Below are 15002 nucleotides of genomic sequence, written 5' to 3'. Positions count from 1 at the left end.
TGCCAATGGGACATTTCTTGGATATGGAAGGGGAGGGAGATGACGATGAAGCTGGATCCATGTGCCACGGCCATGCATGCACGAGAGACCCAAACCAGAGGATTGATACCTTAATGGGATGGAAGTGGATGATACTGTACCACAGTAAGCGAGATGATCGCCTGCGGGATGTTTCTCTCCCAGACTCGACCCAAGATGAAATGGAAAGATTCTTAAAAAGTTCAATCAGAAGACTTCGAATGAATTGGTGTGATCTCGCTCCCGTTGCCCTTGTTTGGTCCTTGTCATTTCGTATGCTGGCACAAGGGTCACGCTGGCATTTGGAAAGGGATTGATCAAGCGTGCTTGGAGCTTAGATGGAGGCAGCTTTCCTATGTACCTAGTACCCATATTAAGTACTCATACTCCGTACCCTGTACATCAATCTCCCAAGCGTGGTGCGCGTGCGCGAGTTTCATGATAAACGAGATTTCCATCCAGCTCACATGCCACGTGGTAAGTGTATACAGTGTACTCCGTACTCCGTACAGTAGGTACAAAAGCATCGCAGGCAGGTGTCCGTATACACACAGTACACAGTAGGAGTACAGTACGGAGTATGGGATACGATTGCTCCGTTCTCCGTACTCGTAATTCTACCGCGTACAAAGAACCATCAACCGCCAGGTTGACTTTTGCGGCGCGTCGTGTGGGTGCTGCGCGTGATCATCCAACCGAGGCAACGAGGCAACGGGGCAACCTCCAAACAGATCGGCACTCTGGGAAGCTGTAAACTTCGATCTGCAATCTATCCGTAAACTCTGATTGTTACTCGTACTCCTCGATCCCGGGATCTCCAGTTCTTAAAGCTTAACCCTGTTGGCGTGCCAGCGTGTTTCGGCAACGCAACCAGAATACTCTGACAGCCCGTCACCCCGTCCGCGTACGCCACGATATAGGAAGCGGGGTATTGTACAGTAGATGAGAGGTCGCGGGTTGGCGCGTTGCCGTGGAGTTAAGATGCTGTGCCATGCCGTAGGTTTCGTGCTCGAGGCAACGTGGAGTCGATTCACAGTTCGTTCTACGAGGTACCTGAATAGCCTGTTTGAGGTGAGATGTCGGATAGATGGGGCTGGCTTCGTGACGAGGTTCTTGCTGTGTGCGAACCGACTCGTACGCTTTCTTCGGAGGGGAGGTGAGGTCCTCGAGACTTGTTGGGCGGCTTCTGGGCCGGAGGGCTGGGCTGGGATTTAGTAGCTCATGCAAGTAGGCGAATTGAGGTAAGCCACTGTAGCTAGCTAGCTATGTTGCCCGATATCCTGAGTTAGGATCAGACTTCAAAGGGCATGTGTCTGACTGACTCGAGGCTGTGGCTGGTGCTGATGCTGAGCATGTGCCCGCGCCCGATAGTGTGCCCGATGATGTTCGTGATAATGTCGCTGATCCTCAGCACAACCCGTACCTGATGCCGTGCCTGACCTGAGACGATGTCGGATTGTCTGCAGGCTTGACCTGAGCTTAGTGAATTTGCGTATCGCGACACAGCCGCTTTGTCGTAATACGTTTGGCGTCATATGGGTGACAGTTTTCTTGCAGCGCAGGCTCGGCCCCGTGCCTCCAATCCTCTTGACCGGTTCTTTTGGCTGTCAGATCTCATTCGCATGCGCAACTTAGCAGATATAGAGTGGTGTCGCGGCGTGGGGTAGCATAGCGTGCTCCTCTCTCGTCGGTAGAAGCTTCACGACTGACTAGCTCACTCACTCCCATTTGACCTCCTTGTCGGTCCTGTTCTCGGCGTGCGCATCTCCCCGCTGCTCCATCTCGACGGCCACATACTCGTCATCCTCCTCCTTTTCACTCAAATCAATCCTCTTGCCAATGCCCCATCCAAGTCCACCAGTCAGCACACGCCCGATGGCCTGGCCCAGTACAACTCCCCAAACGACCGTGCAGGGCCACTTCTGCCACTCTCGGTCCCAGTCCAGGGCCATGGGGATGGCACCAACCCAGCCGCCGAGAAATGCGCCGACACTGCTGCCCCAGACGCCCGCGGCGTCGAAGGGGAGCCATGCGGCGGACACGTCGCGCCAGGCAGACGAGGACACGCCATGGGTGTAGAAGAGTGGAAGAAAGGCTAGGACCGAGACATGAAGGCCGAGCAGGAGGGTCAGTGGAATCGAGGATGTCGGGTAGAGCGGCGCGCCGAGGACCAAGGCGATCAGCGTGAGAGGCAGGGGCGGCAGCGTGAGCGTGAGGATCAGCGAGAATAGAGTAGGCTGCATACAATTATTTCCGTCAGTTCTATATGTAGGCATGGCCAGATGTTTCGACTATGCCTGGACTCACTGTGATCCGGCCCTTCCAGCTGCCCTCTCCTCCCGCTCCCGCCGTAGCACCACCCTTAGTTGCACTTTTCCCGCCAGTGAGGTTCTTGCGCCGCATACTTCCCGTTGCGGACGCGCTTCCCTTGGTGGTCTTCGGCCTTGCCGCCGTGAGACTGGCGCTCCCTTCTAGGATCGGGCCTCCACTCGTCCCGGACACCCATCCTCCCGCGTGTGGTAGGCAAATCGCACAGAAGAGACATTGCAGCAAGGCGACGACACCTAGGTCGCTGAGTAGGGTGTTGAACGGGTCTGCGATCAGAGCTGACGCGCGGAGATAGTAATACACAGGCACGAGGACGGTATGGATGTAGCTGTATCGCTTTGCCCAGGGGGAGGAAAGCAATGGGATCGGATTCGTCGTGGGGGTCAGGAGGCGGTGGGATTTCTGTGCTGTGGTGGTTGGTGGTGCGGATGGGGGAAGAAGATGCGTTAGTGAGGGAGACATTTCGCTGGAGGGACAGCTGGAAAACTGGTTAACCAAAGACTGATTCAGAGGGGATGGAGGGAATGTGAAGCAAGCAAGGAGCGTCAAGCCATGTTTATGGAGCGGCTGTAGTTGAGGGAGCGACGAGCGAGAGAAGGCGTGGGAGAAAGTTAAGATACCGGAGAGGCTTGCCATGATCTCAGCCTTGCCATGAACATCTCAGCCTCGCCATGGTTTCAGCCTGGCCAGCAGCTTCCCCATTCCACTTAACGAACCAGTGGTAGGAAGATACATTAGCCCTGTCAACTGGGATAAGCACGGTTCGAACCGCGAATGGCGCCCGCTCATTTATCCGTGATCCCTAGTTAATGCGTCGCAGGACTCAACGACAACTGGGGTGCATTCTCAGACATCGCCAATTACAGACGGACAAAGGGGATTTATTGAATCTCAATAAATACTGGCTCTGTTATATGCAGCAAATAGCCTCGTCTCTGCAGGCCGCGTATACTCATATAGACCCTGTTTGTTCACGCTCTCGGCCACATCATCACACCTGTTATGGGTATCATGCAAACAGCACCAAATCGTGCAGTCTTCCCTCCAATATATATGCAGAGAAGCCAAGCGCGAAGACCATCAAGATCTGACTCAATGCAGTGCCCAACCAAAGCCGCACGCCGCGAAATAGAAGCATGCTCCATATCTCAAAAGGCAAACAAGGTAACCAAGGTATAAACGATGACGGTCATGCTTTGACGGGCCCAGGAGAGTCTCGGGCCGTCTCAAATGTGTTCCTCGATTCCTCCTTAGGAGTCTCGTAGACATCTTCGTAGCCTCCCACTTCAATATCTGAGTCTTCAGTTCCGCTAAAACGTGAGATCTCTGCAGATCGAGGGTGATCTAATTGGAATGGTGGAGTCCGGTGTAGGGTCTTCTGTCGAGGGGTGATTTGGGTGTTTTGACTCGACTCGGGACTCGGCGTGGGATATGCTTCCCTAATCGTCGCATAAACAGGTGTCCGCAAGCTCTCCATCTCTCGCTGCAGTTCTTTGACCTGCTCCTCTAGCCTCAAACGAGCCACCTTCTCTTCTTTGACCAAGTCCAGTAGAGCCTCAAATTTGTGTACCGGGATGTGGATAGATGATGGCGATGAATCCCGAGACCGCGCTGGTGATCGAGACCGGACTGGTGATCGGGACCGCACTGGTGATCTGCGCCGGGTGGTTGCAGGTCTGACCGTAACAGTGGTGGCTTTACTTGCTCTCTGCGGACGGTACAGATCATCGCCTTCTGGAGAAGCGAGGGGCGACTGCCCAGGCGAAGACAAGAAAGTCAGTGGCGGGTCGCCAGCAGGGGAATACTGATAGGTAAGGTTGGTAGAGGACTCGGTTGTCACAGTCAGATTCGTCGCGTCAGGCTGGAAGACATTCTGGACTGAGCCTCGACTAAATGGCTTTGTATTTGCTTTCGGGTCCATCCTGGGATTTGGAATGTCGTGGCCTTGTAGTTTGGCCAGAGCGAACTCAAAGTCGAAGATTTTGATCTCGAGTGTCCCAAGTCTTTGCTCGAGCGAGGTATCGTCGGCCTCCGGGCTTCCAAGGCCAAAGTCGAAGGTCTGCATCAAACTTGTGTTGGAAGCGGTGCGCTGAGACGGGCCGGCTGAAGTTGACGGTAATTGGGCATCTGCAGAGTCCACCACGATTGATTGACCATTGTATACTGGTGGTGGGTTCTGAGTAGCACTGCGGCGCCAGAACGCGATTGTACCGGCCCGATCTTGAGTGGAAGATGATTCGACGGCGCCTTGCCGTGTCAGCTCATTGAGCGCATCGGCACTCCGGGAGCGCCGTTTGAACTGCCTCTCTGACACCGTATCCTGCTTTCCTCGATGTTCCGTCTGAACCAAATGGGCCGCGGGCCAGTCGTTGACAGCTGGTAGAAGCCCCGAGTCTTTGTCACTGAAAACCAGACTAGGCAATGTGTTACGGCGCCCGCGCCGAGACGATAGCGGCAGAATCCCATAGACGGCTCCGGATTGTTGATGGGTAGTAGAGTGCGAGGTCAGAGCAGCTCCCCAGATGGCAAAGTCACCATCCGGGGGCGGGGCGGATTCCAGCCGCGTGCGACCGTGGTATTCTGTGACAGGATTGAGATGTCCTGATTCAGAGTAATGGAAGTCGCCCGCATCAGTCGGCACTGACCTGTGTCTCTTGCTCGAGAACATGCGTTTGATGGCTGCGCGAAGGCCGCCCGGTTTCTTCTGGTTCAAGGAAGCCTTCGATGGGATTGAAGACATGCTACTCTGCAGTAAGGATCGCGGTTCAGAGGCACGCGCGCCAAGCCGCGGCTGGCCTTCACTGACATGTCGCACGTGGACATCTTGAGCCGGTGTATTTTTCCGCATCCAGATGGCGTCGCTTGGGTGTTGGATGTAGCTGGTGGGTGGCACAGTAGTAGGCCCATGAAAATCGAGTCCACCTTCGTCGAAAGGAATTGGTTCTGAGATCTTCAGGTCTCCTCTCCGTAGAGCAGCGCCTGTGTTGGCCAGAGACAGTGATCCAGAATGTCTTAATTTGTGGTTTGGAGACGACATAGTGGACAACCCAGCGCCAGGACGGAATCAACAGCGTTCACCAAGGGCAAAATATCAGCACACGACGACTGACGAATAACCCAGGCGTTTCCGCATCATGCTGATGCTTCCCAGGCATGCAGTACGCCGACTTGATAACGTGCCACCGAGGATGACAGTCTCACGCTGATGAGGGGACTACCAATCGAGCTCGGATGTTGCACAACAATATCTGTCAACCGCGTCAGTCGGTTCGTTCTGACCGTCAGTTATTGGAGAGCTGGGAGGGTACCATATATTCTGGAATATTAAGACTAAAGCCCACCACAACTAGATGAGGTAGCGACGACGGTGAAAGGACATACGGAAGGAGCAAGATGTCGGACGAATGAAGGGCCGAACGTGAGGCCGAATGCAAGGAGCGACAGGAAGGATGCAGGCGCGCAAAGCGTAATATCCAAGTCCAACAAAGGCAGAGTCGAGGTCGGGTGATGGGGCGAAGTATCAGAATCGAACAGTCCTCCACGCACACCGTTACTGTAAGTCAAGGGAGTGCCGAAGCATGCCGGAGAAGACACTCGCTTGGATATAGAGCAGATGACCGGAGTCGAGCCCCGAATGCGACTGATGATAAACAGCTAAGGTAGCTAGATGTACGGAGTCCAGGATGCTTGCAGGGTTGGAAGCAGATCACAGAAGTCGTGCTGGCTGCGGCTTCGCTTCGACCCGCATCGCACCAAGCCTTTGGTGTCAACTTTTTGAAGGGTATGAGACGATCAATCAGAAGGCCAGAAGCAAGATGGGCAGTAGTGCGCCGTAAGAGTGACGGGTGGGAGTCCTGACAGCTGGCAGTATCCCATTCAACTACCCCAGTACGGCTATGGTTGCACCGATCTCTGTGTCTTTTTGATAGCATCTGCTCTGGCGGTTTCAGCAGCAGAAACATGGAGCATGGATGCTGCGGGAGGGTTCATGGAGGGGCAAGCTACTGCCATGACCCGTCGGCGACTTGTGGACGGTGGATGAAGCAGGATCGAAGTCAGTGGGTGTGAAGCCAAAACAGGAGGATGGTGGATATTGAGGTAGCCAGGTGCAACCAATAGTGAAGGGCGCCCATCCAGATAGCCTCTAGTGGTGCTAGGCGGCTCGTAGGTGGTGCTAAGGGGTGCTAGGTGCCCCCGAGGAACCCTGTCGCTCGCCGCTTGCTTGGGCTTGGGCTATTCATAGCCCATGATTGGCAGTGCGATCTTCTCAACTGCTGCAGGCTGTACATGTGTTCGCTAGCGATTGTCCTCTCTGCCGCCTGCGCCGTCGGGGTTGCGTCCCTGATGCCAGATGGTGATTAAGGCCCGGAAGAGAAATACGACGCGGTTCTTTGAAGCTGCTGCAGGACAAGTGGGAAACAAAGCGCTACGACATGTGAGGGTAAGTAGACTTCACCTGCGCCTTTTGCCCCGGAGCCAACCAGATGCCCACCTCTCTTTGCGCTTGCTCTCCGCTCACTATCAAGATCCTGGATCCCACCTGACTCTGTAAGCGACATTACAGCTTCTCGATCATGACTGGTCCATGGCAATTCGTGCCAGTGGGAGCCGTGCCACATCCAGTCTCACCGCCACGGCCGAGGTATCGCTGCGCACACCCTCCCGACATTCTAGGCCATACGGTATCGCCGTCCTTTCACAAGAACCGAGAGAATCCGAAGGAAGTACTCCGTAGCGACGATGGCAATCAAATGTGCAAGTCACCAGTCACGACTGTGCCGGAGACAACCCCCGCTAGCTTGCGAACTACTGCATCCACGCCCCTCAACCTTCGGTCTTCTCAGTGGCCAGCCCGCTGTTACGTCGACTTTCAGACGCTCATTGGGTCCAAGTGGATGACCCCTGCGCCATGCAGCGATGCGAGTCATTCTTAGCGGGGGAATACCTGTGGGCTTTGGCTCGAATGGGCACGGGAAGCCCACGTCGCTGTTTCGAATTTGAGGAAGCGAACTTGCAGGGCAATAATCAGGGACAGAAACAAGTCTCTGACAACGCAAAAGCACATCGGCCAGCAGAAAGGATGATCGACCGACGACCGACATGGACACAGCCGCGCTACTCCGCAGCCACTAGGAGTTTGAGCAAGATGCGGTAAGGCTGGCTTGGACTTAGGTCATACGGGAGACTTCTTACGCGACGGCATAACACCCATATTTGTCGCCACGAGTGACTGGCGATCTGGATGGCCACGCACACACGCACGCTGGCAAGAGGTTCGCCCGCATCTGCCAGATATCTGTGAGAATTTGCTGCCGTGGCTTTAGGACCTTCGTTACGAGGTCTTAGGCTGGACTTTTGTGGCGGCGTCAGTCCTCGGAGAGCGCGATGCCACCTCTGATTGGCGCGCCGCTTGAACTTTCACCTTCGAGGAACGAACCCTTCCTTATCTTGGGGTTCATCGTCATCTTCGTCTAGCGTTCACTCATTCTTCCCTTCGCCGTGCTCTCGAACAAAATCCATCTTCGCAACCCACGCGGCGGGAATCGCGTGCCGTGAGATTCCGCAAAAGGTCCGTCGATCACCAACCTGCATTTGCTATCAAGGTACGGAGTACCATTCAGCCCCCATGGAACCTGCAGACTGCGTACTGAGGATCTGTTGGGACGGACGCCTGATTCATTCCTTTCGCAACAGTCCCCCCGTCAAGTTCTAACGAGTCGGTGCCGCCCATCTTTCGCTCATGCAGTCAAGATGTCTCCTGGTCGCCGTAAGGCGTCCAATGGCGCGCCGCTACGCGGTGGTACCTGAACAATTCGATCAGCAAATTAAATGCGTGGTCGTATGGCTACAGGAACATCCCAGGTGTCGACCAACCAATTGCCCGACAGCTGGTGCTTCTTTCGCCTTCAACGTCCCACGTCATCAAGCCCTGGTCCTGAAATTGATACTTGCGTTGTTTCAGGTTACAGGCGTTGCACTAATGTTTGCAGCGGCTCCTTCCACGCGCACAAGAGCCCGGGTAAGTAACCTCATCTTTGGCCGATGCTCAAATACAGGATGCTGTGCGACAACGTGAGCTATCCGAGCTCCAAGTCGTCAATGGTTGGATACTACGTGGGGTCAGAATTCAGACGTGTACAGAGATAGCCAGCGTTGGGGGGCTTTTGGCCACGAGTGGTCCAGTATCGGGGAGCACTTACTCTCAAGTCGGCATTATCCTCCAAGAATTTCATCCATCTCTTCAGAAAAGGACTGCCGCGGGAAACTGTCTCGGAGTCGCCGATTACACAGAGTTGTCGCTTCGGTCGTGTCATGGCAACTGCCACAACTGTCAGATCCTTCCAACTCAGGATGGAGATTGAGGCTTTGGCTGCTTGCGTATGCACAGGACTCGACCACATCGCTCCTGGATATAACGGCCCTGAACTTACCGTTTAATCTCCTCTTCTCACCGAGGAAGCCCACCTCCTTCTCAGCATTGCTTCGGACGAGGCTGACAACGACAGCTTCCTTTTCTCGCCCCTGAAAACCGTCGACGCTCCCAAGCTCGATATTGGGGTACGTCTCTCTGAGCAGTGAGCTTAAGAGGGCAAGCTGTGCATTATATGGTGTCACCACTGCGATGTCCTCATTTCTTACACCAGCTTCGACCAGATGTTTTATATGCATAGCTACCACAGCAGCCTCCATTTCGTTGCTTTTACTGTCTCCCAGCAGGGTCGACTTGCGAACTTGGCCTCCCTGATCATCTTCAGTCTTCTCGGGGAAATCACCGCCCTGTGTGTCGAAGAAGACGAGTGGCTCAACAGTGTCTTCGGTCTCCTTTGTCTCGTACGGTAAGTCTTTCAGGAGACGAGACTTGACAGCGTTGGCTGCAACAAGCTTTCCTTCATACAGCTCGTCGCTTGGGAATCGCATGATCTTTTCGTGCATGCGATACTGCGTATTGAGCAGTCTTTTTATACCAGGTCCATGAATGGCTAGAAGCCTGTCAAACATGGTGTCCTCCAACGACCAACTCTTCGCCGACTTCAACTCCTCGTCCTTGACGAACAATTTGGCCAAACTTTCCTCCAGGGTCTTCATCTTGGCTTTGTTGTTCTCCTTGCTGTCCTTGTTACCTGCACTCTTGACTGTCGGGGGCAATTGCAGATGATCGCCCGCTAGGACGAGCTTCCTCACATTGCTACCACCAAACACCAGAGGAACCCAGCATTGAGGCTCGAGGGCTTGACTAGCCTCATCAATGACCACGACATCAAATTCCTGATTTCGGATTTGCTGGCTGCCAGCACCATGCAATGTCGACAGTACAACTTTACTGCCTCTCACTAAGCCGTCGATGCACTTGTTCTCCCGCTCGCGGTACTCCCTTCTCAGCACCTTCAGATCTGCATAGATGCCGCGTCGTTCACGGCCGTTGCGGGTCTTTCGAATTGACGCCTGCTTCTCATCCATCTCTTTGCGCACATCGCTCACTATGCCTGCTGCCTCGCTTGTTCGTGTCAAGACTTCCAGCGAGTGACTCAAGACGCCGGGTAAGAGACGAGCTGGATGACCCAGGCGCACAATGGGCGTGCTTGGAGACGCCAAGGCGAGACGTTCGACGATGTTGTCCACACTAATATTGCTAGGACCGCAGACGAGCACGCGTTGACCTTGCTTGAGAAATTGCAGGATCAGTTCGATCAAAGTGTATGTTTTGCCTGTTCCTGGTGGACCGTGGATGAGTGCAAGTTCCGGTGAAGAGAGAGCGAAACGGATTGCGTCTTGTTGCGAGGGATTTAGAGTTTCGTCGAAGAATGATATCCCCTTGAACTGAGCAGGATCGGCTGTGCCGGGGGAGGAGAGACCGAGCAGGACTCGCTGGAGGCTAGTGTATGACGACTCCGGCCCAGTGAGGAGTTTTGTGAGAGTCTGGTTCATTCTTTTGTAGGTGACATCGTTCGCCAACTTGACCAACCACAGCTTCCCGTCTGGTATTTCTTCCACGTCTTCACCGCGATCACCATCCTTCCCAAGGGCGACCCAGACGGCCCTCTCCCCAACCCTGGTCACCACCCCCTCCACGCCCTTTCCCTTCAGGTCATTGACCTCTTTCTTCTTTGCCGTGCCCTTGGGCATTTCTCCCACACGGACAATATCCCCTGTCCGGATGCCATGCTCGGGTAACTCGCCTTTGGAGTCCTTTGACACGACGGCGGAATCGAGACCGAGCTCGACGACGGAGCGACCACCAAGCCCAGTGCGGAGGGAATGGATCGAAAGATTGACAATGGCCAGGCCTGCACGGGCAAGAGTCGTCGGCGGTGTTGACGAGAGGAGTAGACTTGTTTCCTGGATCTCGGATTCTTGTTCCAAGGAGAGAAGGTGTTTGAGGGTCGTGAAGAATGCTGAGGGCGGAAGCTGGGTTTTGGGAGCCATGGTGTTGAGAGGCTACCCTATGAACCGACTGATGGAACGTCCTTCAGACATGGACCACCAAACGTAGTACCTCAGCGGATCGCAAAATGATACTTATCGTCGAAGACGTTAGAATGGTGACGGGCATTCGTAGGTGACTTTCAGTGGGATCGTGCGGAGCCAATTATGGGCCGTTCAGTTAGCGAGATTCAAACTCGCCAGTCAAGCTTGGTTCGTTCTACCTGGTACTTTCGTTCCTGACCGAGTTGAGCCACCATATGCTATCTGTAGGTGGTTGTTGAAGACGAGTTCGCGGAACAGTATTTTGTCGTCTCGTTTGCCATCCACCCGCAGAATAAAATGTGGATGAAGATGTATGCTCCGCCGTGGCAGCACTTCTCTGAGTCACGTGCCCACCTACGGTGTGTCTCTTTTGTCTCTGGTAATTCGCTTCTACTCAATGATCAACTTCTGCTTCGGCGCCAGGATCTGGTCTTTCCCGGAGGCTTTGCTCTGATTCAAGTATGCTTTTCGCTGTTGCTACGCGGCGACATTGTTGATCCCTTGCTAGCCACGTCGCAAAACCGATAATGGAGCTCACCACGGTCGCTACCACCTCTGCCTTGCCTGTGAGCGTCTTGTCCATGCTCATTGCAGCTGCCACTGTCGTTGCTGTGATTATTCATCGTTTCCTTGCAATCGACTATGACCCTAGAGAACCTCCAATCATCAAGCCTGGAATACCTTCCATCGGCCACATCCTTGGGGTCATCAGACATGGAACCAAGTACTTTGACACGGTCAAGTGAGCGTCGCGTGTGCTGCCTTTGCTGGCCGCCTTCTGACTTCAAATCAGTCGCGAAACACAATATCCAATATATACGCTGCCCACGTTATCTAGCAGACAATATATAGTCACGTCTCCCCAGATTGCCGCGCAGCTCCAGCGCCAGCACAAGGACCTAGCATTCTACAACGTGATTCTCGAAGTCACACGGCGGCTGTTGCATCTGAACTCTGACACGATGCGAATAATCATGACCAACGTCAACCGCGAGGAAGGTGATTGGGGCCTCATGCCCAAGATGCATGATATGTTCAGTGACGTGCTCGGCCGGGGAGAGTCGCTCAAAGAGCTCACTAGATTGCAGATGGCCCTTTTCTCAGACATGCTCAACGAGGTTGCCATCCGAGGTGATGACTCTGTGGAAATCGGACTGTTCGAGTGGATCAAGTCGATATTCGCCTTTGCCAATGCAAAAGCACTTTACGGTCCTGAAAATCCGTTTGCCGTGGACCCCAGTCTCGTGGACGCGTTCTGGGAATTCGAGGCCGGCATGCTCGCCCTGATTATCGACATCTTGCCCAGCGTTACGGCCAGGAAGGCTCACAAGGCACGAGAGCGCATCGCCCGCAGCCTCACCGACTATGTGCGGCAAAAACGGTACCACAAGGCTTCACAGGTCATCCAGAACCGCGTAGGCCTCAACCTCTCCCACGGGTTCACAGTGGAGGAAGCCGGCCGGGCCGAGATCATCCTGCTCTTTGCAATCCTGGGGAACGCGGTTCCGTCAACATTCTGGATCGTTGCCAACATTGTCAGCCGACCAGACCTGATGGTCGGGATCAGGAAGGAGATCGGGGTGGCCGTCACTAACAACAAAGACGGCACCAAAACGGTCAATGTTTCGACCCTCGAAACATCGTGTCCCCTTTTCGTCTCGACATACCGTGAATCCCTACGCATCATCGGCAACCTCGCCTCTCTACGGTATGTGCTACGGGACACAGTCATAGGCGGACAATACCTACGGAAGGACTCCATCATCCAAATGGCCGGTATAGTCATCCACAACGACAAACGGACGTGGGGCGAGGACAGCGACCGATTCAATCCCCGCCGATTCATCAAGACACGAGCATCGGCTACTGTTGCCACAGAAGAAGAGCATCCGTCCGAGTTGGATCTCAAGGAGCCCACGGCGACACAACTACCTCCGGGAGTTCCGTCCTCGGCATTCCGTCTCTTCGGCGGTGGGAGCGTGGTATGTCCGGGTCGGCATTTCGCGCAGAGTGAGATCTTGGCGTTTGTAGCGTACCTGTTACTGGCTTTCGACATCACTGCTCCCGATGGGTCGCCTATCAAAGTTCCCCCACCAGACGACGAAAAGATTCCCCTAAGCGTCCTCAAGCCGCAGGGAGACGTGAAGATCAAGCTGCAAAGACGAAAGGGCTTCGAGAGCACGAAATGGGTGCTGAAAGCATAGCCAATATGAATTTACCTGCGAAAAGACATGTTCTACAATGCACGTTGCAAAGTCGCGCACATTGCAGAACTGATACTGCCGCCTCGATGCGAGACCCCAACAATCCTTGCCGTGCCATGCAATGCCAGGCATTCGTTCACGCTCCAAGACATGCGGAAAATACGCAGTACTCCGCTGTTCAATTACGCATTCTGAGTCGTGGTCTCGGGGTCTCTCTTCCGCGACCTGAAAGAACCGAGACAGTCACAAGGGAGAGAAACAGAGAGATCGAAACTTTGCGGCTCGCAACAAAGAGTCCGGTGTCGAAGAGTGAAAGACCTGGATGCGACAAGATCTCAGAACCTCAGTAAACCGACGTCCCGGACTCCAGTTATGGCTCAGGGGCCAACAATACCGGGAACATTCAGCTGTTTGGGAAAAGAAGCACAGAAGCACAGCAGATACACATACAGATTTACATACATATATAGATGAATGTATCTATCTGCCTTCAGTTCGCTTCCAACACACAAGCGATCCGCACGCACTGCCCCTGTCAAGACCTCGTGCTATTCAGCTAGTCGAAGGAGTGCCGGCGCTCCTTCTCCTACAGTTCCATAGCCATCCTTTCCTCCTCGCGACCACCTCGACGTCTACCTTTCCTTCAACCTCTGGCAAGCTGCTTCTCGCCATAGCACGGGGAAGACCTCCAGCTAGATAGCCTCCAGTACCCGTTCAATCGCGGGCATTTTCGTTACTGCATTTCGTCACGGGACTGCATTCCCATCTAGCACGCGGGCCCTCGCTTTATAAACTGCCTGCATCACCAACCGCTTTTCCCCAAGCCGAGAGATGCTCAACGTCCCCGCCACGATCTCCTTCTTCAGCATCGCAGGCTTTATCGTCGCGGGTGTAGCAATCATGGCGTGGAGGACGCGTCGGAAGAGCAAGATGCAGGCCATATTCAGGGCCAAATCCAGAGCCAAAGCCGAGCCCGAGGCCGACGACGACGATGAGAGCTACCATATCGACGTCGAGCACGATAGCAGGCAATACGAAGACAATGCCGGAGACTCGGGACCGATGCTCAATCGCCAAGTGAGGCGTTGGCGGTGGAAGAGGATCCTATACCGGGTGGGATGGATCCGGATGTCTTCCGACTTCGAACGGGACGATGACGGTCACGACCACGACCTGGAGATGCGAGATAAGGGCAGACGAGGCGCCGTGGTGGGAGGGGAGGCTGCTGGTTTCGGCAATGTTGCAGCGAGTGTTCAATGGAGCACGAGATCTGAGCCTGGGCCTGAGACCAAAACCGTCGCTGCTGGCGGCGGTGATGCTGTGAACGAGCTCTGTGTGCCCAGGCCAACGGACGTTCCTTCGTTCGAGAATCTCGGCGGCTACCGATACGGCGACTTGGTGTATGGTCCGGACAACATGTCGCCACTGCCAGTGCCGGGCTTGCCTCCAGTCCCTGTCCCCGTGTCGGGTCCAGGCTCAATCTCGCACTACAATCAATGTCACGAACACTACCACCAACACTCGTTCTCACAAGCCATCGCAGAAGTAGAAGGCATGTCAGAAGTGTCTGGTATATCAAAGCCAGCAGGCAAGCGCAACTGCAACGATCTTTTGCCACTCAGACACGCATACTCTCTGACCTCGTACAATGGGTTCCCCTCTTCAAGCCAGGACGACGTTATGGCCGCGTTGCCCATTCCGAAGGATCATCCTCTGTCTCAGCATCATCCAATTGACCGACAACATGCTGTTCTGTCAGTTCTAGGAGCGCGCATGCTATTCAATAGAGGCGAGGAAGTCAACCGGAAAGAACAGAAACTAGATGAAGAGGACCGCATTCGCCATACAGAAGGACTCGTAGTGCAGGAGGAAAGCAATGAGAGCAACCTTCAGGAGGGCAGCGGTCGGGAGAGCAACGTCCAGGAGAGCAACGTCCAGGAGAGCAACGTCCAGGAGAGCAACGTCCAGGAGAGCAACGTCCAGGAG

General features: G+C 54.5%; 5 protein-coding genes across 5 annotated transcripts in view; 2 read left to right on the top strand and 3 right to left on the bottom strand.

The window, feature by feature from the left end:
• Positions 1-1736: 1736 nt before the first annotated feature.
• On the bottom strand, positions 1737-2808 carry A1O7_10056 (uncharacterized protein; the record flags this gene model as incomplete). The annotated part of the gene is made up of 2 exons (XM_007764040.1): positions 1737-2255; positions 2326-2808. 2 exons carry the CDS (start codon positions 2806-2808, stop codon positions 1737-1739), a joined length of 1002 nt encoding a protein of 333 aa, XP_007762230.1.
• A 727-nt stretch (positions 2809-3535) lies between these two features.
• A1O7_10055 (uncharacterized protein) lies at positions 3536-5086 on the bottom strand (the record flags this gene model as incomplete). The annotated part of the gene is made up of 1 exon (XM_007764039.1): positions 3536-5086. The coding sequence occupies one exon, from the start codon at positions 5084-5086 to the stop codon at positions 3536-3538; it is 1551 nt and encodes a 516-aa protein (XP_007762229.1).
• A 3337-nt stretch (positions 5087-8423) lies between these two features.
• On the bottom strand, positions 8424-10770 carry A1O7_10054 (uncharacterized protein; the record flags this gene model as incomplete). The annotated part of the gene is made up of 3 exons (XM_007764038.1): positions 8424-8456; positions 8547-8665; positions 8778-10770. The coding sequence occupies 3 exons, from the start codon at positions 10768-10770 to the stop codon at positions 8424-8426; spliced, it is 2145 nt and encodes a 714-aa protein (XP_007762228.1).
• Positions 10771-11339: 569 nt separating this feature from the next.
• Positions 11340-13016, top strand: A1O7_10053 (uncharacterized protein; the record flags this gene model as incomplete). Its single annotated transcript, XM_007764037.1, has 2 exons — positions 11340-11554; positions 11606-13016. The coding sequence occupies 2 exons, from the start codon at positions 11340-11342 to the stop codon at positions 13014-13016; spliced, it is 1626 nt and encodes a 541-aa protein (XP_007762227.1).
• An 831-nt stretch (positions 13017-13847) lies between these two features.
• Positions 13848-15002, top strand: part of A1O7_10052 (uncharacterized protein) — a gene marked incomplete at both ends in the record, with an annotated part of 1263 nt that continues 108 nt past the window's right edge. The window contains one exon of the mRNA XM_007764036.1: positions 13848-14963. Coding sequence (XP_007762226.1) covers positions 13848-14963 — 1116 coding nt within the window. The remainder of the gene's footprint in view (positions 14964-15002) is intronic.

This window comes from Cladophialophora yegresii, assembly GCF_000585515.1.
Source record: "Cladophialophora yegresii CBS 114405 chromosome Unknown aczIN-supercont1.7, whole genome shotgun sequence".
NCBI lineage: Eukaryota > Fungi > Ascomycota > Eurotiomycetes > Chaetothyriales > Herpotrichiellaceae > Cladophialophora > Cladophialophora yegresii.
The sequence above is the reverse complement of the archived record's forward strand: the minus strand, read 5'-3'. Positions and strand labels throughout refer to the sequence as shown.